General features: G+C 39.2%; 1 protein-coding gene and 1 pseudogene across 1 annotated transcript; one reads left to right on the plus strand and one right to left on the minus strand.

Annotated features, from left to right (window-relative positions):
- The window catches only part of LOC134626132 (interferon-induced protein 44-like), a 109493-nt pseudogene that overhangs the window by 80922 nt on the left and 1673 nt on the right, over positions 1-26898 (minus strand).
- On the plus strand, positions 15783-17992 carry LOC134626722 (interferon-induced protein 44-like). The gene is made up of 5 exons (XM_063472661.2): positions 15783-15882; positions 15991-16134; positions 16844-17015; positions 17166-17266; positions 17372-17992. Exons 2-5 carry the CDS (start codon positions 16054-16056, stop codon positions 17537-17539), a joined length of 522 nt encoding a protein of 173 aa, XP_063328731.2. The 5' UTR covers positions 15783-15882; positions 15991-16053; the 3' UTR covers positions 17540-17992.

Raw genomic sequence — 26898 nt, forward strand, 5'->3', positions numbered from 1 at the left:
GTGGATACTGTATTGTTCTTTCTTTGTGATTTTTTATGTTTAAGTTGTTTATTGCTGGTTTTTAGTTTGTTTTTTGTCTGTTTAGGAGCTGACACAGTCTCAATGGAGATGGGTTTTTGGGGGGGTAACAGGAGGAGAGAAGCTGCAGAGAGACGTGTAAGACACTCTGCTTCCTGGTCCCAACTCTGGATAGTCATATTTTGGGGGAGTTAATAAATTTGTCCATATTTCTAGAAATGAGAGCTGCTCCATCCAAAGTGGGATGGATGCCATCTCTCCTAACAAGACCAGGTTTCCTCCAGAAGTTTTGCCCATTATCTATGAAGCCCACATCGTTTTTTGGACACCACTCAGACAGCCAGCAATTTAAGGAGACCATGCGGCTAAACATGTCACTCCTGGTCTGATTGGGGAGGGGACCAGAGAAAACTACAGAGTCCGACATTGTTTTGGCAAAGTTACACACTGTCAAGAGGAGAAATATTTTACTGCTATTATTTGTTGTTATTTTTATAATCATCATTACCATTTCATTATTAATAGTGATGTTGCATTTAGATGCATTCAGATGTTCAAATATATTGGTATTATATAAGTCTTTATTCTAGGTCCAAGAAGAACCACTTTAAATTGTTGAGTTGAATCTATAATTTAAAGGTTTTTGAATGTTTTTATATTCTTACACATAGTCTTCAGTGGGTGACAGGCGGAGTTGCAGGCTGACAGGAAACACGTCTGCAGGGCATGCTTCTGCAGAAGCGAAACTGAAACCAGAGTCTAAGTGCAAGTTAAGAGCAGGTTATTTTTTATGCATTTATCGCTGATTAAGCTTTAAGTAGTTGTATTGGATTGGAACATTTGTTTTATACATTTTACATATAAGTCAAGATCGGCACACACATAGTTTCAGTTGTGCTGGCCTTCTGTCTAGTGGAAAGGTTAAGGTCTAGCTGGGGAGCTGAGAGGTGAAACAAAGTGCAAGCAGAGGCTGACACATACACACACACACACATCGTAGATAGACTCAGTTATATAGGTAAAAGTTAATCTTATGTTTTGCTTGCAACTGCAAAAATTGTGCGTGCATATGTGACTGTTTGAGAAGCAGGTGCAGGATGTTCTAGAGACAAGCGACGGCGAAGGCGAGCGTCCGGGGACAACAGGAAGGCACCTGGATGGAGACGAGACGATGTTCTTTTTAAACTATGTTAAAAGTCATTGTGGTTTTGAGTTGACGTATGCTTTGTTTGGTTTCTGCCTGGCAACAGAAGGGGGGCTGTACTATTTCCCCCTATAAAGCCTTTGACTTCTTGTTGTAAGAGAGTTCAACACTGAATCTGTACAGTGTTGGCTCCACGCTGCGTGTATTCATTAAAATGCCGTCTAATTGCACCCGGCCGGATCAGTGGTCATTATTTTGGTCTACCTCCTCAATTCCTGAACCTTAACATTTGGGGGCTTCGTCCGGTGAAAAAGGGGGATTTTGGAGGTGTAGACGGAGAGATCCGGGGTCCGTGGTGATTAGACGGGCAGACGCTAGTCAGTAGTGAAAGTGAGGAGGCATTCCCCGGGGCATTTAAAGGTAAGACACTGCCTGTTGAAATATATTTCCAAAAGGTGTCACATTGGGCATGTCAAATTAAAGCCTAATCACTGAAATTACTGGTGAATGTCTGTTTTGATTTTGGTGAAAATCTCATGGAAACTGAAGTTGAAGTAATGATAAAGAAATGAAAGTTATAAGTAAAAGTACTGGGTTCGAGTCCCAAAGAAAAGGAAAAGAATTAAAGTGAGTTCAAGTCTCACGTAGAAAAAACAGGGCATTTGGTCATTTTTTGATGGGTTCGAGTCCCATTGGTCATTTGGTCTATCTTGTGATGGTCATTTCAGGAGTTCGAGTCTCCTATGTCCGCAAGGATAGATCTGCCTCAATATTATTCCTGTTATGGGGATAGATTGTTGTTTAAATTACTCTAAATTGTTCTAGGACGACAGCGGCGTCTGTTAAGAAGCGCATTTTTCTCGGAGGTAATGCTCCCTGCTGGACAAAGACGTTTGTCCTTCACCTAACTGGAGGATTAGGGTTAATACGGTACGACAAACCGGGAAGGTCTGGGGAACCTTCAAAATTGCTAGGAGTTCGAGTCTCCTATCTGCGCTTGTTTGGCTACTGGTAAATTAAGTTAGGGTTAGAAATCTGGACAGAGCAGTTCGAGTCTGGCCTGGTGAATTGGTCGCAAAAAAGCAGAGGCTTTATCGGTTGGACCGTTAGGATAAATTAATCGAAATTATGTAGGAGCTATATAAGGCCTAAAATCTGTGCAGTTGTAAATATAGGGCGTCTGTAAAATGAAATAAGAGATGGTTGAGGGAGAAGAGTTTCTGAGCCAACGGTGTATTGGTTGGTGGGTTTATTTTTAGATAGTGTGTGTGTGTGAGAATGCAAATGAGGAGCGGTGACGCGTATAGAGAGTGTTGCTTTCAGTTTAGAGTGTGATTGAGCTTTATAACTATTGTCTGTAAATTTTGCTAAATGCCTGTGACTGAGATGCTGGTTTTGCTCACTAGAATTGTATAAATAGAGTGTGAATTCATTACTGTAGATGTATAGGTGTTGGCTGACTTTTGATGAATATATATATATAGATTGAGTGCATTGTACAGTACCTAAGACCAATATATTATTTTAAAGTAGTAACCTATCTTGAGCCACAAATGCTGGTGTGTTTTATTCTTTCAGTGATTTTAACTGTGTGAATGATGTAAGTATTTGAGTGACTGTGCGTGATTTGTATAAAATAAGTAAATAGGTAATAATAACACTCAGGAGGTTGATAGTAGAGTGAGTGAAAAAGTGGAAGTTTGAGAGAAAAGGCAGTGTGTGTGAGACGATTCATGATGTCTGAAAGAGGTTAGAATATTTAAAAGTGTGCAGGAAATAAAGGTGTATTTTAGATTAAGATTTAGTAGAATTAAAGAGGGTCTGTAGACTATAAATACGATGAAAAACAAAAGAGTTAGATTAGTCTGAAGAAACAGGAAATATGGCTCTGTGTGCCTGTGTGTGTGTAACCGGGGCTGCATGCCCATAAAAGGAACGGAGTGTGTGAAGAGAGAACCCAGAGAGAGAGACGAGTTAAACTCTGGGGGGAGAAAGCACAGAAGAGAAAAGAAATGAAAAGGATATTAATTGTATGCTTTAGTGTGTTAATACAGGTGGAGGTCTTTAAACCTGGAACCCTGAGTTCAGCAGCAAAAGCATAGATCAACATAATTGGGAAAACAGGCCAGTTTTTTGGCTAAAAGTTGATAGCTTCACCTGTCACTTTGTCCGGACTCTGAGAAGAAGCTTAAAGGACAGTTAATCTCCTGAGGAAGACCGACAGAACATCATGGAAGAATTGACTGCAGCCAAAAGGCAGTGCAAGTGAAAGCATTAACACTGACGACAACTGATGAGTACAGCAGTATGAATGAAAGCACGTGATGCAATATGCCCAGTTGCTGGTGAAGAACAGTGGGATATGTCTGCTTGAAGGCACTGACTCTCATATTTGCCATGCGTGAGGTAATCTTGAGAGAGAAGACTGAAAAGATGGATGGAGAAGTAAAAAAAGTGCAAATAAAATATGACTGTATGACGACTCCAGAAGCAGAATGAAGGAAACCACGTGACAAAACATGCACGGGGAAACTGGAGGCTGGTAATGAAAAGTGTCACATGACTGGGGGGCACTGAGTCGAAGGCCCTGAACGTGATATTTTGCCAGACTGGAACTCAACTTAAAAGAAGAATACTGAAACATCAAAACAGAGAAGAAACAGACTGTGTTTGTTGGAGCTTTGAAGGCCGGACAGGACACTGTGAAGAGAGGGACCGGTGTCAGGTGAAGCAGGACAAGTTTGACTGCGAGAATATAGGATATGATTGGGTTGAAATTTGAAGGTTGGACTTGTGGTGGTTTAGGGAGGTCCACCACGTCACAACAAACAGGTAAATAATAGAAAAGGTAAAAATAATGAAAGTAAATAACTGACAACTACATTAATGAATAGAAAACACACATGCACCAATTGTTACATGTGAAATTATTTTTGGAGAGAAGCAGAAGTGAGATAGTTTGAATCTAGAACTCAGAGAAAAGACGCATTAAGTAAAGCTGATTACAATTTAAGATGCAATGAAGAAACAGCTTACACTGCATTTACATGATCCCATAACGCAAGGAAGAACACGCTTACATACATGACATAAGTTGGTATTTCTGACCAGAGAAAGAGAAATGGGTCTTTAGGTACCCGTGATAATAATGAAAATGTCTCAGTTTTGTTATTTTCAGGAGTAAAGCGGACCTGGACCAATTCTCCACAGCAGCGGTCAGAAGAAATTATAGGTTAACATCAATGGATATGTTAAGGCAAGTTTCTGGTTGAATTGTTCACAGCATGATGTGTCCAGGAACCTGAAAGCAAGCCCTAACTCCTGGCTGAAGACTAGGAGGGCTGTTATTTAAGGTGGGAAATCGAAAAGTTTGGGCTAGTAATTCGGGGAAGGAGAAAACTGACTGTTTAACTGGAGAATTGGGAAGGAGTCTGAAATACTGCAAAGCAACATATGCAAAACCATACATACAAACAGAAAATGCATTAATCTTAAGGAGACAAAGGCAAGCTCATGAGGATAAATGCGTAGACATTAATTGGCTAAGAACAAGCATACGCAATGAAGATCGGCTTGCTAATTGTATGAGTGAGAGAATGGTGTGAATGTTTAATAAGATAGATTAAAGCTTGAAGTTGACTCAAAAGAAGCTGTATGACAAGGGAGTGAGTTATGGAAAAAACAAACAGAACAGTGATTAAAGTAGTTTTTATAAGAGTGAGTCAGGAGTGCTCTTGCACTGAATGATCAAAGCAAGGGATTAGTATAGAAAGAAAATGAAAATAATTCAATAATGTGATAAGGTTTAAACATGCATTTTTCTTGTGAAGTTGGCTGTTGAGCTGTGAGTCACTATGCAAATTAGCTGGAGTGAGTGAGTGACAAAGACACTTCCTGTGTCCGTGTCTCGGAGGCTTTCAGTTCGAGAGAGAGCGGTGGCTGTTGAGGATTATTGGGCGAAATATATAAGGGAAAAGTAACAGGATAATTGATTACGGTGGTCAGGTCTGTTCAGAGATGTAGATTTGGACAGGATATTTATAATGTAGTGATGATACGTTGTTGTAATGGGTGTATATCTTATGCTGAATCTAAGTATGGTGAAGTGTCTAGGGAGACCTTGTGTGGAAAACGGTGCAGCTTTTGACGGGGTTTTCGGTGTGTTGAACGGGTGACATTTGGGATTGGTTAAGATTTGTGAGGTTGCTGTTTTTATTTTAATAGAAGGAGTTTTAATAAACATGGACATGTCGAAAAGGGCCCATAGTTTTTGTAGTAGTGCACTTAGGAAAAACCTGTCAGGTGATTTTGTTTTGTACTTTGATGAGCTAATAAGCAGCTCTCTTTTTCTCATTTTTGTTCTGAAGCAGGCCTGGAAGAGGGTGAGCAGCGCTGACAAAATTCTCGGGAGAACAAAATGTAAGGTGGGCTTTTCAGATGGTAATTGGCTGAAGAGGAGTCCATCGGGGGGACCTGATTGGCTGTGAGTCTCTGTCTAAAAGGATTGTAGCGATTCAATCCAGACAAAAGCCTAAAGGACTATTTTTCTAAAAAGGACAACGAAATAAAACAAATGATTGAGCTCATTTTGCTGATGTGGAGTATCTGATTATTTGGAGGCTCGATATCAGCAAACATCATGTGTGAATGCGTGTGAGTGAATGTGAGTGACTGGACCAAAGAGGGGATGAATGAATGTGGACAAACAGTTTACCATGCCAGGAAGAGAAATGGGATGCTTTGTTTTGCTTTTGTCATAAGCAGGACAAGGGGGAGACTTAATTCTGGGATGCTGACTTTTGAGTTGCTTTGAGGGAATTTCTGTTTTACTGACTGGGGTTAGATTCGTATTTTGCTGCTATTTCTGCTGCTATTTTTATAATGTATTTGTTTGATGATTGTGCTTTTTTGGGGTTTCTTTTTTATAACACAGATTGGATCATAAAGGGGGAGAGTTGGTTATGAAATGTAAAGTACAGGTTTTTGTTTCCAGGAAGTTCCAAGGATCCAGACTTTGCATGAAGCAAGGAGTTTGAGATGATTTGACATAATGATTAGATTGATTTTATTCCTTAAACACAGGTTTTTGGGGCAAAATACCTGGGAGGAGGATGGCTGTAGTGTTTGAGTGTTTAGAGAGATGATATGACTAACCTTTTTTCCCTTTAATTTCTTAAGCCTGGGTGATGCATTTTGAGTTTTATTTGGACACACATGTGAAGTCCAAATAAAAAGGGGGATTTAATTTGAAATGGGTTTTAGGATGAGTTTATAATTATGGGGTTTTTTGTGATAATTTAGATATGGTAAAACTGAGGCAGGAATTGTTATTTTCATGTCTAAGCTGAAGGAGTAAAATGTTCAGAAGATAAAGGGTGTCCATAAGAAGTTGTACACCAAACTTAAAGGGAAACTGTGGGAATAACAATAATAACGGGGAAGATTAGTGAAATTTTGAAGAGCAGAAAAATGAAATAAAATGTTATACCAAGAATCGAAATAACACAGGAAACGTGGGTTTTTAAAAAAAAATTAAGTTAGGGTTAACACATAGTAATTGATTATATGCTTACACTTAGCTGATTGAAGTCTTTTGATTATGTAGAAGAATAAGTTTAAATGATGATATTTCTTGTGAAAGGTGACTTACATGCAGCTGCAACAGCACAGGATGTTGATGATCAGATAAGGGAGAAGAGAGCGAGCAACAGGAAGTGGATGTGAAAGCAGCACTTTGAGAGTTTTATACATGATGAGTGATGTTGAATAATATATAGAAATGAACGTTAAGTTGAATCAGGTTTAAATGAAGAGAGCAATTGAGGGACATAAGGTAGGGAAGTCGTAGTAGGGAGAAAGTGTTTTCTATCCCTTAGAGGAGAAGATGTCCACTAGAGAGGGACCCAGAAAAGGAGCAGAGACCACTTAAGCATGAAGTGTTTTCAAGTAGGAGCTGGCATTTTATTATTAAGACCACCTAGATGACATGGGGTTGTCTGGTCCGCGAAGTCACAGAATGCCGAGAGAGGGTCAGAGTGGGAAAAGTGATCCTAATGTACATGACGTCATGGGTGGATAGGGAAGCAGATGAATGGGCCAAGGAGTGACCCAACATAATGTATGGCGACCTCTGGTGGTCCAGAGGTCGAGAGAGGGAGTGTCAAGAGGAGAAATATTTTACTGCTATTATTTGTTGTTATTTTTATAATCATCATTACCATTTCATTATTAATAGTGATGTTGCATTTAGATGCATTCAGATGTTCAAATATATTGGTATTATATAAGTCTTTATTCTAGGTCCAAGAAGAACCACTTTAAATTGTTGAGTTGAATCTATAATTTAAAGGTTTTTGAATGTTTTTATATTCTTACACATAGTCTTCAGTGGGTGACAGGCGGAGTTGCAGGCTGACAGGAAACACGTCTGCAGGGCATGCTTCTGCAGAAGCGAAACTGAAACCAGAGTCTAAGTGCAAGTTAAGAGCAGGTTATTTTTTATGCATTTATCGCTGATTAAGCTTTAAGTAGTTGTATTGGATTGGAACATTTGTTTTATACATTTTACATATAAGTCAAGATCGGCACACACATAGTTTCAGTTGTGCTGGCCTTCTGTCTAGTGGAAAGGTTAAGGTCTAGCTGGGGAGCTGAGAGGTGAAACAAAGTGCAAGCAGAGGCTGACACATACACACACACACACATCGTAGATAGACTCAGTTATATAGGTAAAAGTTAATCTTATGTTTTGCTTGCAACTGCAAAAATTGTGCGTGCATATGTGACTGTTTGAGAAGCAGGTGCAGGATGTTCTAGAGACAAGCGACGGCGAAGGCGAGCGTCCGGGGACAACAGGAAGGCACCTGGATGGAGACGAGACGATGTTCTTTTTAAACTATGTTAAAAGTCATTGTGGTTTTGAGTTGACGTATGCTTTGTTTGGTTTCTGCCTGGCAACAGAAGGGGGGCTGTACTATTTCCCCCTATAAAGCCTTTGACTTCTTGTTGTAAGAGAGTTCAACACTGAATCTGTACAGTGTTGGCTCCACGCTGCGTGTATTCATTAAAATGCCGTCTAATTGCACCCGGCCGGATCAGTGGTCATTATTTTGGTCTACCTCCTCAATTCCTGAACCTTAACAACACCAATTCAGTATTGATTTTAGTGACCTCCGATTGGCGTAACCAGGTGTCATACTGCCGACGTGAATTATGATTTTACTGTATTTACGTTTACCCTTAGCCAGCAGTTTTAAATTTCCTTCAATGTCGCCTGCTCTTGCCCCTGGAAGACAATTGACTATGGTTGCCGGTGTCTCTAGCTTCACATGTCTGAGAACAGAATCACCAATTACCAGAGTTTGACCCCCGGCGGGTGTGTCGCCGAGTGGGGAAAAACAGTTAGACACATGAACAGGTTGGTGGTGTACCTGGGGCTTCTGTTTAAGACTATGCTTCCTCCTCACCGTCACCCAGCCGCCCTCGTTCCCCAGCTGCTTGGGGTCTGCCGGGGAACAGCTAGCGGGGCCTACGCTATCTTCGGCTGCACCAGCTACAGGGGCCTGGCTAGCTACGGGTGAATGAAGGGTGCGAAGCCGAGTCTCCAATTCAGTAATCCTGGCCTCCAGAGCTGCAAATACGCTACATTTGTTACAAGTATCATTACTGCTAAAGGAGGCCGAGGAGTAACTAAACATCTGACACAATGAGCAGAAAAGTGCAGGCGGGACAGGTGAAGTAGCCATGGTGCTAATGAGCTAAGCTAAGCTAGCGAAACAGTACAGGCACAGTGAGTGAATACTTTGGCTATAAATTAGGGAGTGACTATACAGAAAGTGTGCTTCGGATGAAGCACGTGAAGATTATACTATGAAAAAAGAATGTATCTAAAAGTTTTTAATTAAATTGCTAAGCAGATAAGCTACTCAAAAACACCACTGTGTTTGAGCAGGAACAGGAAGTGATACTCTACCGCAGAGAGAGCAAACACCAAGTGACAGCGCTACTCTCCACAGTAGAATCGCAGTGACGATAACTGTCTCTGTTTTCATCTTTCTGTTCAAAGTTTGTAAATCATCATTAGAATAGGGATTTGTGTCTGTGCTTGACTGTAGTATAAGTAGGGATGAGTACCGGTAATGGCACCGGTTCTGACATAAACGGTAGTAACCAGACCGAAGAGCAGCGCACATTTCGGTGCTTTATTTCGGTGCTTTTTTTTTCCTTGAGATGTCATACACTTTGGATTCTAGCCAATCATTTTACCTTTCCAAGGATAGTAGACGGGCCCAGGTACGTACGTTCTTTTAGAGCAGAGCTACAGATTAAAAATGCCCAAGGCGAAGCGGTCAAAAGTCTTGCTGTACTTCACAGCAAAAGATGCAAACTCAGCAGCCTGCAACAAGTGCTTTAAGGTGATACTGTGCAAAGGAGGTAACAACTCGAATCTGATGAAACACCTGGCGACGCATAGCGTTTTTTTAAAAGCCGAGAAATGCACCGTATTTGATAGCTTGCTGCAAGACCGAGCACCAAGCACATCTACTGCGGGTGTGGTGCCTGTTATCAGACCCGGAGTTAGCAACATCCCCCAAGAACCTGAAGAGGAGAGTCCTGGCCCCTAGCCCTGCCAGTGTAGCAGAAATGATGATGGATGATGATGGCAGCAGCAGCCGTTCTTCTCTGCGTGAGTGACTTAATGTTGTTCGTGTGTAATTTACATTGAGTAGGCTAACCACGTTATTAAATTAATACATGTAAGGTGAACTAGCAAACACCGTCGTAGTAACATGCGGCTGTCTTCTTGTTTGATAGAGTGATACCATATATGCCCTATAGCTCTTAGATCGCACTAAGATCCAGATAATGTGAACTTATCTGAGGACAGGTCCGACCCCTAGACTTCGCTGCAGAGGTGCTCAGTCCAGTCCAGCATTGTAGGCTGTATGTGGCATGCCGTGTAAAATGAGTTTGACACCCATGTTTTAAGAGACAGACCCAACAATACTACAGAGAAAACTACAACAATCAGAAGATCACCTGTGAATAAGGCCTTGGCAACAGTGGGAAGGAAAAACTCCCTTTTAACAGGAAGGAACCTCTAGCAGCAATAATAAATGCATAAACTCATTTTTCTGCTCATTGGTAGTATGCTGTCTGTGCAGATACTAACACAAAGCTAGCAAAAAACGCAGAGCGATGATAAAACTGGCTGCATCCCAACCTCAGGTCAGAAGCTCGAGCCTGATCTTCAACAGGTAACAAAAGTAGTAACCCTAACATTCATGTGGTGTAATCTGTTTTAGTGTGACCTGTTTTAAGTTGAAAGGCTTAAGGGGAAAGAAGTTTGACTGTGAACCAGCAGCTCGCTGAAAATAAAATGGCTTGCATAGATTTGGACAGTAAAGGACGAGTCTGAGTTGCTTTACAAAGTGTCACTTAAATCCTTGTCCCTCAAAATGCCACCTGTCAACCGTGTCTCCACAGCAGAATCGCAGTGATGATAACTGTGTTTTCATCTTTCTGCTCAAAGGTTGTAAATCTTCATTAGGATAGGGATTTGTGTCTGCGCTTGACTTTAGTATAAGTACTATTATTGTTGTTTACTGCTAAATATGTGACAGTGCTCCACCTCTCTCCCATGTAGCCGAGTTCCAGTCAACCCCTATCACAAGTTGTTTAAGAAATTACAAGCAAAATTTACAAATTTAATCATTTCTGCTGTTTATTGCGATTTTTATGCAAACAGGGCCACTGGACTATATTGGTCAAAGGTTCACGCTATACTAAATACTACAAGAAGTATAATATGAAAGCAGTATAGTGTTCTTACACAATTAGATGTCTGTTCAAAGGTTGATAGATACAAGAGCAAAACACAAAAACTGACAGCCAAGTCTACAAAGCAAACACAGAAACTTTGTCATGCAAGCAAAAAAAAAAAGACCTGAAGAGTTTCTAGTCTAAGGGTAAATGCTTTAGCCAAGGAAATGAAAATCAGCATGCAAAGAATTACTCTGACCTTCCTGTTTGGACCCAAAAGTTATTTTTAACACAACAATAAACAAGGTTCAGCAGGTCTGCAGTTTGACACCCATGTAGGAGAAGAAGTTATCAGCAAAAACTTTGTAGTTTTGCTCAGCTGGCAGAGTTTCACACAACTTCACCACAACATCTCCTCCAATCCCAAGTAAAGTCTTCTTCCCAGTACCACCTTGATAAACAACAAAATCATGGAGCATACCAGAGGATGAGCACCGGGCCCAGATTTTCAATCCCCAGGGGTGGGGCTTTCCCTTCACATACTGCCTTATTGGGCTGTGTGTCCCCTTGAAGGGTACCATTTGCTCATCAACAGAGTTGTACTCCTCTGGGACGATATCCAGGCATTGTTTGCGAAGCATTTCAAGCCATGGACGGATCTTCCAGCACTTGTCTTCTGCATCTCTGTGTAATAAATCTGTTTTGTCAGTGAAATGTAGAGATCCCAACAGGGTTTGAAATCGGTTGCGGGACATGTTATCTGCTACCATAGGACACCTGATGTCATTTTCCCAGTATGCTCGATTTCCAGGCATTTGGCATAGACCCATCCTCAGATAGAGACCAATGAGTATTTCTAGTTCTTTAACAGTGGTATTTACATTTCTCAGATGGTTGGATTTTTGTGCACTGTATAAATTTGTTTGTTCCATTAACAACAGCAGCATATCATCTGTGATGAAGTTTTTGAAGTACTCCAGTGGAGTGTGGATCTCATCTGGAGGTTTGGCACAGGGTCCCTTGAATGTGGTCTCAGCGGTTTCGAACATTTTCTTTCTCCAGGAGAATTTTTGTCCTTTGATAGCTGCCTTGGGCTGCCCAGTGTCTATATGGCTTGAATGTGTCTCTGTCTCTAAATCACTTGAATCACAACTGTCTGAATCACTGGATTCACTTGATTCATCACTCTCCACGTCTTTGTGGGGGATGTTATTAGGGTCTTCAGAATCTTCATCTGAGCTACTTTCACATCCCTCATACTCACTGTCCTCTGCAGTGATAAACTCCAGTGCATCTTGAACACTATATTTTTTCTTTTTATCCATTCTACAAAAGAGTGAAAATGACAGAAAATAGGGGGTAACTGAAAAACGCCTCGACAAAGCTAAAGTAAAGTTCCATCACAAATTTAGGTAATTTAACAAATTAGGTATGCTTGAATTTAGTTAAATATGACTGAGAATTAACAACAAAGAATATGTTTAATTAAAATAACTGAATAAGCTAAAGTGGCTAAGCAAATGATCAGTTTTTGTCTTTTTGTGACAAATATGTCACATCAGTTTTTTAAAGAAAATTTGGAGTTTAATGCCCGATGTGACATATTTGTCACAGCGATATTTAACAAACTGATTCTAGATCAAATTGTTTCACAAATATTACCAAACTAGGTTACAAGTGACCTATGACCTCTTATCTAAAGTTTAGAATTGCTGAAGGAGTAAAAGCTTACCTTTGGAAAAAGAAAAGAAAGTTTTTAAAATTAGCAGAGTGGTCTCATTAGCTAACCAGGTGGACCAAGACTTTGAAAATGGTGTCTTGAACACCCAGAGTGCCTCACTTGTCACATGACTGAACTAGTTTGTGCAGTAGACGTCACTTAGGGACTTTATTAGTTAAAAGTCAAAGTTAAACCATTATAAATAGTTTTTCTCTAAGTGTAAAGGGGCGGTGACACCAGTGTCACTGTGGGTCCTTAAGGGTTAAAGTCACGTGGCTTACTTGAAAACAAATAGATGAATATGAAAGTGAAAGCAGTAAGGAAATTAATAGAATAGCCCCACGTGTCAGCATTGCAGTCATTGTGTCCAGAACCACGTCGGAGAAGGTAAGACCTTTTCAATTATACTGCTTTGACTCAAATTCAGTAACAATACCAACAAGAAAGACAATTAGCTCACTGTGTAGAAAGTTACAATCACAGCGTTGTTTATTCTGCTCTCAGAGATTTAATTATCCTGATGCATTAGAGCTGCAAGGGATTTCTCTCCCTCTCTCATGCGTGTCTAATAACTAATTCAATTTTAGATATTTTCACAAAAAATCTGAATTCAGTAACTAGGTATTCTTATCGTTGTTATTTAAATATATTTGTGTGTGTGTGTGTGTGTGTGTGTGTGTGTGTGTGTGTGTGTGTGTGTGTGTTAAAAAGTAACTCTGATAAAATGTGCGAGTTCCCCTAACTTCTCCTGGAGCATATCTACTTTCCACTATGCACACACCCCTTCCGTTCTATTGTTTTCATACTGAATTTTTGACATAGGGATGTTTACCTCTGTGTAGCGTCCTCTCCTCTTTTAACAGCTGCTGGACTTTTATAGGAGGAGAGGTTTGATGCACCAAATGCTTTCAGTTGGTGAAAGGTCTGAACTGCACGTAGTTGAGCACCGAGACTTGACTGGAAAAGAGAAAATAGAAAGTAGAATAGAAAATAGTTTAACATTGTCTTAATGAAATATGCAAGATCTTCACTGATAAAACGCCAGATGGTCCTTCTCCTCTTTAGTTTACATTTCAAATCATTTGAACACATAGAAGTTTTCAACTTTGACTAAGCAAATCTAAATTGAGTTTTCCCCCAGAGAAGACGGTGATTATTCTGGATTATATTCACATATAGCTTCTTATTTACATGATAGAGCTTTAACCTGCTTGGATAGCATGTCAAGCTGTATACACAGAAGGTGATTTCTGACAGTGTTCCTGAGCCCCTGCAGTGATTTTCAATGACAGAATCATGCCTGTTTTTAATGCAGTGCAGCCTGATCCTGAACACCCAATGTTGCTGAAATTGTTCCATAATTTGCATAATGTTTGTAGATTGATGAATTTCTGCCCATCTTTATTTCTAACAAACTCTGCCTATCTAAGATGCTCTTTTTATACCCAATCATGTCACTGAGCTGTTGTAAATTAACCTATTTAGCTGCAAAGTGTTCCTCTGGCTGCTTCTTGTTAGCACCATTTACTTTTCCAGCATTTTGTTGCTCACCTCCAAAGTTTTTTTGTAGCATGTTGCTGTCATCATATTCACAATTAACTATTAAATTAATATTTTTATTAGTTTGTATAAACATACTTATAACTTGTATTTATAATAATTACTAATATTTTTCATGAAATAGTCAAATATCTTAGTTTAAATATCTGTTATATTGTCTGTTTTACTGTCAATAAAATATTTGTTTATGAGACTCAACTGAATGATTCTGAATCTTGGAATGGACTCAAACGCATATAGTGAGGATGAAGGGACGATGACAGACTCTGAATTGCAAATCACATCTATTTTCATCTTTTTTTAATTTCAGTTTACTGACCTTTTCATATAATTGTCTTGTTTTACAGATATGGGCGGAGGTAAGTCCTGACCTGTTACATGTCGCACTAGTCTCAGAGCAAAATGTATAATCGCTTCATTGATCCAAAGTTTAAAAAATTTAAAAAAAATATTTGATTGGGGTTTCTTTTATTTTTACAATAAATGCTGAAAACTGTGAAATCCTTATATGTGAAACATTTTTAAAGAACTTTTATTCTTCAACCTAACCAAGTAATTAAGGTGAACATCAAAAAAACAGTAACAATATTAGCAATAGATGCTCCACCTACTGTAACTCAAATTTTATAAAATGATAATGATGTTAAGATAACACTTGATAAATTTTCAAATTTTGCATTGTGACACTATTTGTTTATGTTCTTATCTTCCCATTATGTTAACATATGTGATTTTCCTCTTCAGTATTTAGTCAGTCATGGAGGCCTTTGCCAAAGTGAGTATGATAAACATATATTATTGTTTTGGCTTCATTCGGCTCCTTAACACAGAATTTTGATTTTTTGTTTTGGTAGCTGACTGTTGTGTGTGATAGCAGAGCATCGCTGTTATGCTAATAGTGCAAGCCATATCTTATTTCAATGTTTTGTTTTGTTTCATTTTAATTAACAAGAATAAACAAAAAATTCTTGATTTTGTGAAATTGCAAAAATATCAAAATAATGAAACCAGTCTTCTCAAACCTCTTCTTAGTGGGCCAACTAGTGAAGAAAAATGTCGTTTATATAACTCTGTTGAGACTACAGTGGTGTGAAAATGTGTTTGTCCTCTTCCTTTTGTATTTGGATTTTTTTCACAATTAAATGTTTCAGATTATCAAATAAATGTAAATATTAGACAAAGATAATATAAGTAAAGACACAATACAGTTTCTAAACAAAGGTGGGGGGGATCCAAACCTACATGCCCCAGATCACTGACATAATATTTGGTGTTGTTTATCCTGCTCATGTTAGCTCAGTTTTTGTTAGTAAAACACAAGACTGGTATGGCCTGAAAGAAGGTTTTGGCTAAAGTTCAAGAAATATTATTTATGCTAAATTTTTAGAAAAATTACAAAGTGACACCTTTTTATTTCTAAAAACAAAAACAAATTATTTGTAAAGTTTCAGTGTCTGTTTGGTTGATTGTTTGCAGGAATAACCAGGATACGCTGGATTTTCTGAAAACATACAGTCCTCGAAATCATGAAGCTAGCCATCTCAGAATTCTGCTTATTGGGCCAACTGGTGAGGGGAAATCTACCTTCATCAACTCTGTTGACAGCGTTTTACAAGGCAGAGTTGCTAGTCGAGCTCCAACAGATCAACACCTTACAGCAGAGTCATTCACCAAAAAGGTATGTATGTATGTTTGTATCTATCTATCCATCCATCTATCCATCTAGTCAAATAATGACTGTAGCTGCTTTAAACAAAGACTTATGAATTCCATCTTCTGTTTTCAGTACAAAACATATAAATTCTCCAAAGGCAATGAAGGTTATTACTCATTTGTTTTCAATGACATCATGGGCATCGAAAGGACCAAAGGCGTTCATGTGGAAGACGTTAAACTTGCCCTAAGAGGACATGTGAAAGATGTTTACGAGGTAGAATCTTTTGACCTTTGGTTTTGTTTCATGTCTAGCTTTTTGGTTTTGTTTATTTATGGTTTTGGGGTTCTCTTATATGGGTTCATAAGATTTGCAAATCACTGAATCGTGTTTGCATTCACATTTTGGTGTTACAATGTTTTCATTTCAAATGTATGGGATATAGTAGGGGAATATATGTTTACAAATTATTATTTCATATGCCTGCAAGATAAAAGTTAATATCTTAAAAATAAGCTGTGTGTGAGTTCAGAGTTGAGTAATGGTGTGTAGTCTTGGTTTAGATCTTGTGACAAGTTCTGTTTATGATGTGCTACCTTTCTTTTGAGTCATAATAATTTTAGCAGTGATATTCTCAGTCTCAGCATAAGCCTGCTTTTCTTCTTTCAAGCATCACTCCCTCCCTGTATTCCATGTCCTCGGGCGTTTATCAAAGGCTGATAATTTCTGGACTTCAGCAGCCTTTAAGTTCTTATTGCATGGTCAGTTCATTCTTTTCTGACTTTGAAGACCCTTGATTCTGACTTCTACCGTCTTTCATCCTATCTCATCTTCTCCAGAGTCAAAACTTCGTAAGACTTACTCTTTTCAGGGCTCTGTTTAGTTTGTGCCTTCTGAATATAATCATAATTAATCACAATTATTACTTAAACTCTTGTAAATGGATAAATAACTTTACACCTCTTCTTACTCTGTTGTTTTCTAGTTCGATCCTGAAAACAAGCTGGAAGAGGGAGATCTAAAATACAACGCTGCTCCTGAACTGAGTGACAGAGTTCATGTTCTGGTCACTGTTGTTCCTGCTGGCTCAGTGTCTTTACTAACTCAGGACATGATCGCAAAGCTGAGAGATATCAGACTGGCAGCCACTGCGTTGGGTAAGGCAACAGTTGCAAAACTTTCTGTAATACATTATTTGGACTAATTATATATATATATATATATATGTATTAATTTATGGAATATGCAGCAAAAAAGGAGGGAGAAAAACAAATGTTTATAAAGTGATTACGTTTTTGCATTAACAGAAATTCCCCAGCTGGCTATTCTTACTAAAGTTGATGACACCTGTCCCAAGGCACAAAGGAATGTGAACAACATCTACAAGAGTGACTACCTGAAGGAACAGGTAAATTTGAGTAATTTTAAATGCGCTTTTTCAGTTACATTTTCTAAATTCAGCACTGAAATCTTTTTACAGTTACTGATTAACTGAAATCTTTTCAACACTCAGGTCTACAAATTTGGCCAGTTTCTGGGCCTCCCGGTGAACAGCATCTTTCTTGTGAAGAACTACAGTTCAGAAATCAATACAAATGATGCCACTGATGCTCACATCCTGTGTGCACTGAAACAGATGATTGTCTTTGGAGAAGACTATCTCAGCCACTTGAATGACTGAGACATGAGAAAATGAAACATTTCATTTAAGCATCAGACTGAATACCTACTGTAGATATTCAGTCGCACGTTTTATACCTAGACTGTCCGTTAGTTTTCACAGTCTGCATTTTTGCCAGCTTTCTTTCCTGGCTTCAAATAGGATAAAGTTCATTAATATGTAGCAACTATTTTCCTATCTCACTCACTTAATGCACACAGTTTTAATACTGCATTAGTCTACAGTGCCTTTCCTCTCATACACATCACACCACTGCTTTTATGCAAAAACTGTTTTGTTTTCAGTCTGTATTGTGTGTTTGACCTCTTCATGTTTTTTCCCATAGCACATACAAGTCACCGGTGTCTTCTGCTTGATTTTACTTCCTCCCCAGTGTGATTGTCTTGTTTTTATCTGTGTCTGTTTTGCCCCTACGGTTTCCACTTCTTTTGTATTTTTTTTACTAACTTAAAAACTCAGATTAAAAAAAAAGAAAAGCTTTCAAATTGTGTGAATAGAGTCATTGTGTTTCAGGACTAGGCTTTTCTCCAGGACATTGTGGGTGTGACCTTTAGTCGAGATCTTTCCCAGAAATATTTTCCAGTTCCTCCTAGGGGATCTCACATTGCTCCCTGCTGGGTGTGCCAGGAAAAACCTTCAACCATTTGATCAGATGGCTCCATGTCAGCTGCATCCTTTCAACATTAACGAGGAGCATGGCCACTAGCTCTACTAGCTCCCTGAGTACCAATTTTTCAAACATGTTTGATAATGGATTTGCATCTATATTAGTTACATACATTAGTTACAATAGAGTCATCTCCAACAGTCATTCACTGTATTAGAAAGAATGAAAGAAAGAAATAACTATATGGATGACATTTTCACTCTTGGGCCAGCACAGTGGCATGGTGGTTAACACTGTTGCCACACAGCAAGAAGGTCCACCATCTGGTTGGTGCCTTTCAGTAGGGTTTGAGGTTGGACTTGCTTTATTTAACTCATCTATTAGATCATCCTAGCTTCTGAAGTAAAAATACTTATTAAGTATTTTTGTCTGAGTTTGTTATTTATAGAGAAAGACTACAATATTCTGATACGGGACTCTCCAAGCCTTCACTGAAGAAAGGCAACCTATAGAAGTTAAAGTTGTACACAAAAAAAAATTTTTCCATTTGATTTTTTTTAAGTCATTCGTGTGACTGTTCATTAAAATGATAATCTAATTGTACATGTAGCTGAGCTAAATTATGTTTGGGACTCCCTTAGTACTCACTGAGTACATCATACATCAGATTTAATGAAGTCCTTTTGTGTGGGTTTGCATCTCCCCCCATGCTCTTATCTGCTTAACACTACTTTTGTCAAATAAAGACTCCGAAACAAAAACCCTTAAATTATCTTCAGCTGACTGAATATGGTTTCAGGGAAACCAGAGAGGTGGTTCAGGCACAAGGATGCCTCCTGGGGGAGGTGTTACGGGCTTGTCCCACTGGGAGGAGGCCCCGGGGCAGAACCAGGACACGCTGGAGAAATTCCTGCTTATGATGCTTATGCTGGCGGTAACACGTCCGATAAGCTCATCTACGGAGACGTCACTGCAATGCGTCATTTGATAGTGTACAGAGGAGAGAGTCTGGTGGAAATGAACAAATTCTACTTTTAAACAGCTCATCAGTGAAAAATCATACAGGGTAAAAGCACTGAAAGGTTTCATAGGTAAACATATACAGATTTTTGCCATAAGGTGGCACAGTGAGACTTTATTCATGTATGAAAAATACACGAGCTTGATTAAATCACACTCAGAATTAACACATGCTTTAAAAGAGACAATATATCAAAACGTTGCATCCACCAAGAAGTGAGTGGTCGCTCTTCTTCATAAAAGATGATCAACGAGTCAACAAGCCAACGAAGCTGGACTCGGGTCCAGCTCGGGTCCATGAAAAATTCAGACTCTAGAGCTCATTTTTATCAGGTAAGTAATTCTTTGAGCACTGCAGATTATTCTCTTTGCCACTGTTCAGAGAAGAAGAATTATTATGTTAAAGCCTAATAATCAGAATGTTATGGTTAGATTTCTATATGTTGTTGTGATGGTACAGATATACAGCAGTGAGTCTATGCAGGATGTTACTAATGCCAACAAGAAAGGGAAAATTTTACAGTAACTGATTTTTGCAAGTGGCTACACCCATTTAAAAAAAAAAGTTTAATTCAAGTTATTAAAAATGTACCGAGAACTTAAGGAAAAAAACTGGTGTGCAAACCTTTCACTGTGCTGCAAGCTATGCAGAGAGTGATTTTATTCACAACTTTCACTTTCTCATATCACTTTTTTTTAATACTTATCTTCCCTTATCATGCTCCAACATGCTTGTGGTCACACACCCTACTTGTGATGTAAAGCATTATTTTATTTGTTTTCTCCAAATCAACCAATGAACAAAAGCTGTGGGAATTAAAATAAAAAGCTGTTGTTCAAAGGTAAAATACAGGAAGATAAAAATTGTTAAAAATGCATTCATTGAAACATTGTAATGTTGCTCCTCTCCAATTATCTGTCATTTGAGTGGCACGTAGGTGAAGTTGGGAAAGGCACAGCCAGATGGTTGACATCAGGGGCTTATCACCCAGCAAACAGACTAAACACCAGACCTTGCCCATCTGTCTTTCTTCCTTCTCCTTCCCCACCTCCCGCATTGCAGACACCTAGACTGGTGGAACACACTCTCATAACTCACTCATGCAATCATATGGGCATGCATTTGTATGGACACCTACTTTTTGCTGCAAGCTTGAACCACTTATATTTAAATAGTTGTCTGGGTTGATGATTTTGGTGTCTGTAGTTTGTTTGCACTAAGTTGCAGAAATGTTTGGGGCAGAGCTCCAAACATTATCTACCAGAGCATGCCTACTCGTAGTTGACTTGGAGCAACCCGAGTTATGTTTTAGTAAGCAACCATTAAATTGGTCATTAGGTGTAGATTCATCCATACCACTGGTTTATAGACAAAGGTGACCAAATATTACTAATTTTGTGTCAATGAAACTGAAAATAATGCCTAAAATTGTTGGTTGTGTCTAGTTTTCATGCTAACAGACCCCCCAAAAATTAGTCACAACAAAATTCGCTAATATACATTTTAATCCTTAAAGTTTGCCTAATATGTCCCAAATATGGGTCATTTTAAAATGGTTATATATCCTAAATGATTAACCCATTATTGATGAAGCTTGCCTTATTTGGCTTTTGTACATCGACTCTGATCTTGGATTTTGGAAGTAAATTTTATAATGCTGCAAAGAACGTATTTAAACATCCCACTAATATTTTATCCTCATTCAAGTACTGTGACTCACAGAACTTGCACAGTTCTCTGAAATGTATTCTCTAAAATGAAAATCTTCAAAACTATTGTTGTTTCAATTAAAAAGAGACAAAAGACAACCATAGATGTAATTTCAAATTGCAAAAACATTAATTGTTTCTTGGAATAAAGTTTGAACAAACACAAAAACAGACAAAATACACAAAAGACCAGCAGCCCAGGGGCTTTCAGGGCTTCTAACTTCCCAGAGGTGTCTGCCAAGGTCACACATGAATATATGCCAGGCCGTGGCAGATATTCAGAAAATTCGGCACTTTCCAGTTCTCTCCCTATTTTCCATGTGCTATGTGGATCACTCTCCTATAAGGTCCCACAGACTTTTATCAGAAGCCAATTAGCCCACCCTTCTGCCACGAGCAGGCCTTGAGGGGTGAAGGTGCTCTCCAACTCCTACTATGAAAAAGGTGTATGTGAAGAACTATTGATATAGTATCAGCGCGCACACAGTCTTTGTATTGCTAAAATCTTTATACTCTCATGCTCAAAACATCCTATTTATTGATGAATCAGATAAATATATTTCTAAAATATATGAAGCATCATATTGACTTAAAATGAAGTGTCTATTGGTATTATGTGGGGGTAGCCTGATGTTTAATAAGGTTTACTATAAGAAATGACATGTATACATATCTTCTTAATAAACACGTCAATTAACTGAACATTATTGAGTAAATAATAATGATAATCCTCACACATAATATTTCAATTGGTAAAAACTAGATATACTTATAAAATACTCAATGCAATGATCCCAAACACACACTCAAAAAACTGTTTTTTGCCCTCATAATGATAAAGCAATAATTTGGATTAAAACTGAAACATTTGAAATATTTAAAACCAAAAGTTTATTTATCCAAATAATTAAACATTAAAGAAAAAACTGAATACAACACAGTCAAGTTAATTTCATTTGAACAGATTCGATTAAATTTACTGTTTCCTATTGTACTCAAGTATTTTTCTGAGTGCACCAGCAAATCTGCAACAGAAGGGCTGAAAAAGGAAATAAAGCTGCTGCAATGGCACGTGATACACATGATAACTGCATTAAATCCATGAAAATAAAAAGCACAAAACAAAAAGCAAATCATTACTGCAAACCTTCCTGTTCATCACCATTTTAACGCTGCATTATAGAAGGCTGTTTGCGGTATTAGCAGAGCTACACATTGTTGACAAAGTCCTCTTCAAAGTCGATCATCTTTCTCAGTGCTCTGAGGATCAGCGTGTCAGTGTTGTCGTCTGTGTGGATTTCTGAGTGGTAGTTCTTCACAGGAAAGCTGCAGTACAGTGGAATACCCAGAGACTCGCTCACTTTCTCCATCTAAATTTGAACAGTTTAACATTTGTTAACAATTGTTTCTTATAAAGGTATACATTGTTTTTCAATTTAAACTGATTAAAAAAAAAGCATATATATATATATACCTGTTCCTTTAAGGGTGAGCTCTTACACACATTTTTTATGTCCGCTTTGACTTCTAGATAGGCTTCATCAATTTTAGTGAGGAGAAGCCTTTGAGGAATCCCTATAGATACATAAAAGCTCAGAGTAAAGATGATGTTTGTAAGGTTATTTAAATCAACTGAAAAGCTGAGCCTTACTCAAGTGAGTGGCTTCTTGTCTGACATCCTTCATTTTTTTCATATATTTATCACTCAGTGTTTTTGCCTGGCTCACAGAAATCACAGAAACCAGAACATGAACTTTGTCACTGAGACCAGGGTTTTCACTGTAGTCGCGATCTCTCTTGGATATTGAAGTCTCTGTATTGAACTGGAAAAGAATAAAAAGTGAATTAATTATATTTTCTTAGATGAGAATACTCTTAAAAAGGTGTTTGACTTTACTGAGAAGGCTCGTCTAGCACAGCACAAGAAGTCTAAGACCAGGCAACAAAGGAAGTTTGACTTACTTGTTGTATGTCGTAAACCACCACAAAATACGGAGAGTGTCCTCAGCGGCCAGAAGAGAGAAGGATGCGACACGGAGGATGTGGACAAGTGGGTGAAGAATTTGTCTGACAGACAGCTCACCCAAACAGAGAAAAACATCCTTGCTAAAGGGTTGAATGTTGCTCTCACACCGAGACAAATCCCGCTAGTGGAGCTGATCACAGCCACAGAAACAGCAATTCGTAACAACAATATTGCAGAAGTGGAAGCAGAGCAACTATGGACGAAAGTTTCGGCCTGTCTCAGCAATGCAAAGCCCCCAGCATCCAACATCACCATGGAGGAGAGGAAGGCACTCACATCACTTAGTGATGACAACAACATTATCATCCTTCCGGCAGACAAGGGTAGGTGCACAGTATTGCTAAACCAGAAAGACTATCATGAGAAGATTTTGTCACTACTCAGTGATGAAAATACTTATGAGCCCCTGAAACGAGACCCAGGAAGTGGCTACAGGAAGAGGGTGATAGACTGTCTGAAGCAGTTAGAACAAGACAAGGCTATTGACCGGACCTCATACCACAGGCTATACCCAGTCTGTATGGTTTACCGAAAATACATAAACAGCGTGCACCCTTAAGACCGATTGTCTGCATGATCAACTCTGTCACCTATAACATCTCCAAGTTTCTGGCTTCGATCCTCAACCCGCTGGTGGGCAGCTCTGAACACCACATCCAGAACACCCTGGATTTTGTTGAGAAGGTGAGAGATGTCATTATGGAGGCAGATGAAACCATGGTCTCGTACGACATTACATCTGTGGCAGGTTAGCCTTCTTAGACTGTGAGATTTCCATCAGTAATGGGGGACATCTAAAAGCTGACGTGTACCGTAAACCTACACATACAGATCAGTATCTAAGGTTTGACTCTCATCATCCACTGGAGCACAAACTGGGTGTCATCAGGACGCTACAACACAGAGCGAACACCATCCCCACTGACACAGCGGCCAGGGAGGCAGAAGAACAGCACATCAAGAAGGCCCTGAGTAAATGTGGTTATCCCAGCTGGACTTTTGTCAAAGCTGGGAAGGCACCTAAAGAAAGCTCCAGCCGATCCAGGCGAGAAGGACAACCGCTGCCCAAGCGAAAACCTGTAGTGATCCCATATGTGTCAGGAGTATCGGAGCAGTTGAGACACATTTTTTCTAAACACCAGGTCTCTGTGGCTTTTAAACCCCAAAACACGCTGCGCCAAAAATTGGTCCACTCCAAGGATCGGGTCCCCCGACACAAACAGAGTAACATAGTGTACGCTGTTAAGTGCCAGGAGGATTGCCAGGATTTATACATCGGGGAAACCAAACAACCTCTGGCGAAGCGGATGGCACAACACAGAAGAGCTACCTCGTCAGGCCAGGACTCTTCAGTCTATTCACACCTACAGGCCAGTGGACACTCTTTCAATGATGAGGATGTACACATACTGGACAGGGAAGAACGCTGGTTTGAGCGCGGAGTCAAGGAGGCCATTTACGTGAAAAGGGAAAGACCATCTCTGAATCGAGGAGGGGGCCTAAGGGTACATCTTTCGCCATCTTACAATGCTGTGATTGCAGCCATTCCCCAACTCTCTGTGAATGGTACTCATGGCCATTGATCAATGGTCTTTGATCAGTGAGTTTTGGTCAGTGATTGTTGATCAGTGGTCATGAGAATTTGCATAGTTATGATTAAGGAACTGACCTCCCAGCCCATTGTTCCTTCAGTGGGCTGGTTTCAGTCATTATGCAGATATACTGTTTACAAGACTGGGGAAACCTGCAGTCAGCTGAGACTGAAGAAGTCACTTGGATGAGTGACGAAACGTTTCTCCCACAAAATGCTACGTCCAGATGAACAGAATCAACTTTTGGAGATGAATTAATTATAAACTGCACATAGATCTTTCTTATTTTAAAAAATGGTATTGTTCTGCCTTAAACTTCAGTTATTATACCGGGTAGCCATCCTTCACGTGTCCCTTCATATCCTGCTTGATGCCTTCCAAGACAACTCCTTTTTTTTTTGCCCTTATCAACACCCATGATGTAAGTGAAGGCAAAAGGGTAAAAAGTCCCTGGTTCTCCTTTTTGGATTTTGAAAGTTGTGTACTGTAAAAGAGAAATGTTTAGCTGTAACGATAAACAAGTCACCTCATCAGCGGAGACCATAAGGCAGTTGGTATTGTGATTCAATAAACTGAGGCTTAAATAAGGCTGTTTCCTAAAAGTAAAAATAGATAAGTGAGTGAAAATGAACTCCAAACTGAAAATCAGTATCAGCACTTCACTTGCCCTGAACAACTGATTCTGAATCAGCATTACCTTGTTCCACTTTGACCTTGAGTGGTTCTCTCTCTCTCTCTCTCCCAGTCACCATCTGTGTGTGTGTGTGTGTGTGTGTGTGTGTGTGTGTGTGTGTGTGTGTGTGTGTGTGTGTGTGTGTGTGTGCATGTTGTTTCTGCTTATTTGCAGGAGTGGAGATAAGTCTCTTGTAGCAGGGTTTGTCAGGTTTATACATGTTCTAAAAATCACAACCTGCTTTATCGTCCCATCTCCGGCTCCTTCCTGTTGGATCACCCTGTTGCCGCACCAACCCGATTTAACTCTTCCATCCACCACTTCTGGTTTCCACTTGCCTGCTGTCAGCCTGTGGCCTATTTACTGAAACTGTGAAACATCCTTTCTCAGTCAATCAGGCCGACTGACTCTGTCATTTGTTTTAGGAAATTGCTAAAAACTAATTTTTATATATATTTTATCATTTTTGGCCATAGTTTGCAATCATGCATGTGTGTATGCATGTATGTTGTACATCAAGCTGGCTGTAGTTAAACCTTTACTTAAAAAGCCATCTGTAGACCCAGCTGTCTTAGCTAATTATAGGCCAATCTCCAACCTTCCTTTCATATCAGAAATCCTTGAAAGAGTAGCTGTCAAACAGCTAACAGATCATCTGCAGAGGAATGGCTTATTTGAAGAGTGTCAGTCAGGTTTCAGAGCTCATCACAGCACAGAAACAGCTTTAGTGAAGGTTACAAATGATCTTCTTATGGCCTCTGACAGTGGACTCATCTCTGTGCTTGTCCTGCTAGACCTTAGTGCAGCGTTCGATACTGTCGACCATAATATTCTATTAGCGTGATTAGAACATGCTGTAGGTATTACAGGTACTGCATTGCAGTGGTTTGTATCATATCTATCTAATAGACTCCAATTTGTGCATGTAAATGGAGAGTCCTCTTCACACACTAATGTCAATTATGGTGTTCCACAGGGTTCAGTGCTAGGACCAATTCTGTTTACATTATACATGCTTCCCCTAGGCAGTATCATTAGAAGACATAGCATACATTTTCATTGCTATGCAGATGACACCCAGCTCTATCTATTCATGAAGCCAGATAACACATTTATTTGTTTATTCATTTAGTTAAACTGCAGGAATGTCTGAAAGATATAAAGAGATGGATGGCTGCTAACTTTCTGCTCCTTAATTCAGATAAAACTGAGGTTATTTTACTCGGCCCTGAAAATGCGCAACATCTCTAAAATTAGAAATATCCTGTCTCAGAGTGACGCTGAAAAACTAGTTCATGCATTTATTACTTCCAGGCTGGACTACTGTAATTCATTATTATCAGGATGTCCTAAAAACTCCCTGAAAAGCCTTCAGTTAATCCAAAATGCTGCAGCAAGAGTACTGACAGGGACTAGAAAGAGAGAGCAGATTTCTCCTGTTTTGGCTTCCCTTCATTGGCTTCCTGTTAAATCCAGAATTGAATTCAAAATCCTGCTCCTCACATACAAGGTCTTAAATAATCAGGCCCCATCTTATCTTAATGAACTTGTAGTACCATATCACCCTATTAGAGCACTTCGCTCTCGCACTGCAGGCTTACTTGTTGTTCCTAGAGTATTTAAAAGTAGAATGGGAGGGAGAGCCTTCAGTTTTCAGACCCCTTTTCTGTGGAACCAGCTTCCAGTTTGGATTCGGGAGACAGACACTATCTCTACTTTTAAGATTAGGCT

This window comes from Pelmatolapia mariae, linkage group LG4, assembly GCF_036321145.2.
Source record: "Pelmatolapia mariae isolate MD_Pm_ZW linkage group LG4, Pm_UMD_F_2, whole genome shotgun sequence".
NCBI lineage: Eukaryota > Metazoa > Chordata > Actinopteri > Cichliformes > Cichlidae > Pelmatolapia > Pelmatolapia mariae.

What these genes read in the sequence shown, in the direction of transcription:
- LOC134626722 (XM_063472661.2), top strand. Translation starts at nt 16,054, where the DNA reads ATGGGCATCGAAAGGACCAAAGGCGTTCATGTGGAAGACGTTAAACTT. An exon ending in ACTGGCAGCCACTGCGTTGG is followed by an intron (nt 17,016 to 17,165) that starts GTAAGGCAACAG and finishes TTGCATTAACAG; the next exon opens with AAATTCCCCAGCTGGCTATT. An exon ending in GTGACTACCTGAAGGAACAG is followed by an intron (nt 17,267 to 17,371) that starts GTAAATTTGAGT and finishes TTCAACACTCAG; the next exon opens with GTCTACAAATTTGGCCAGTT.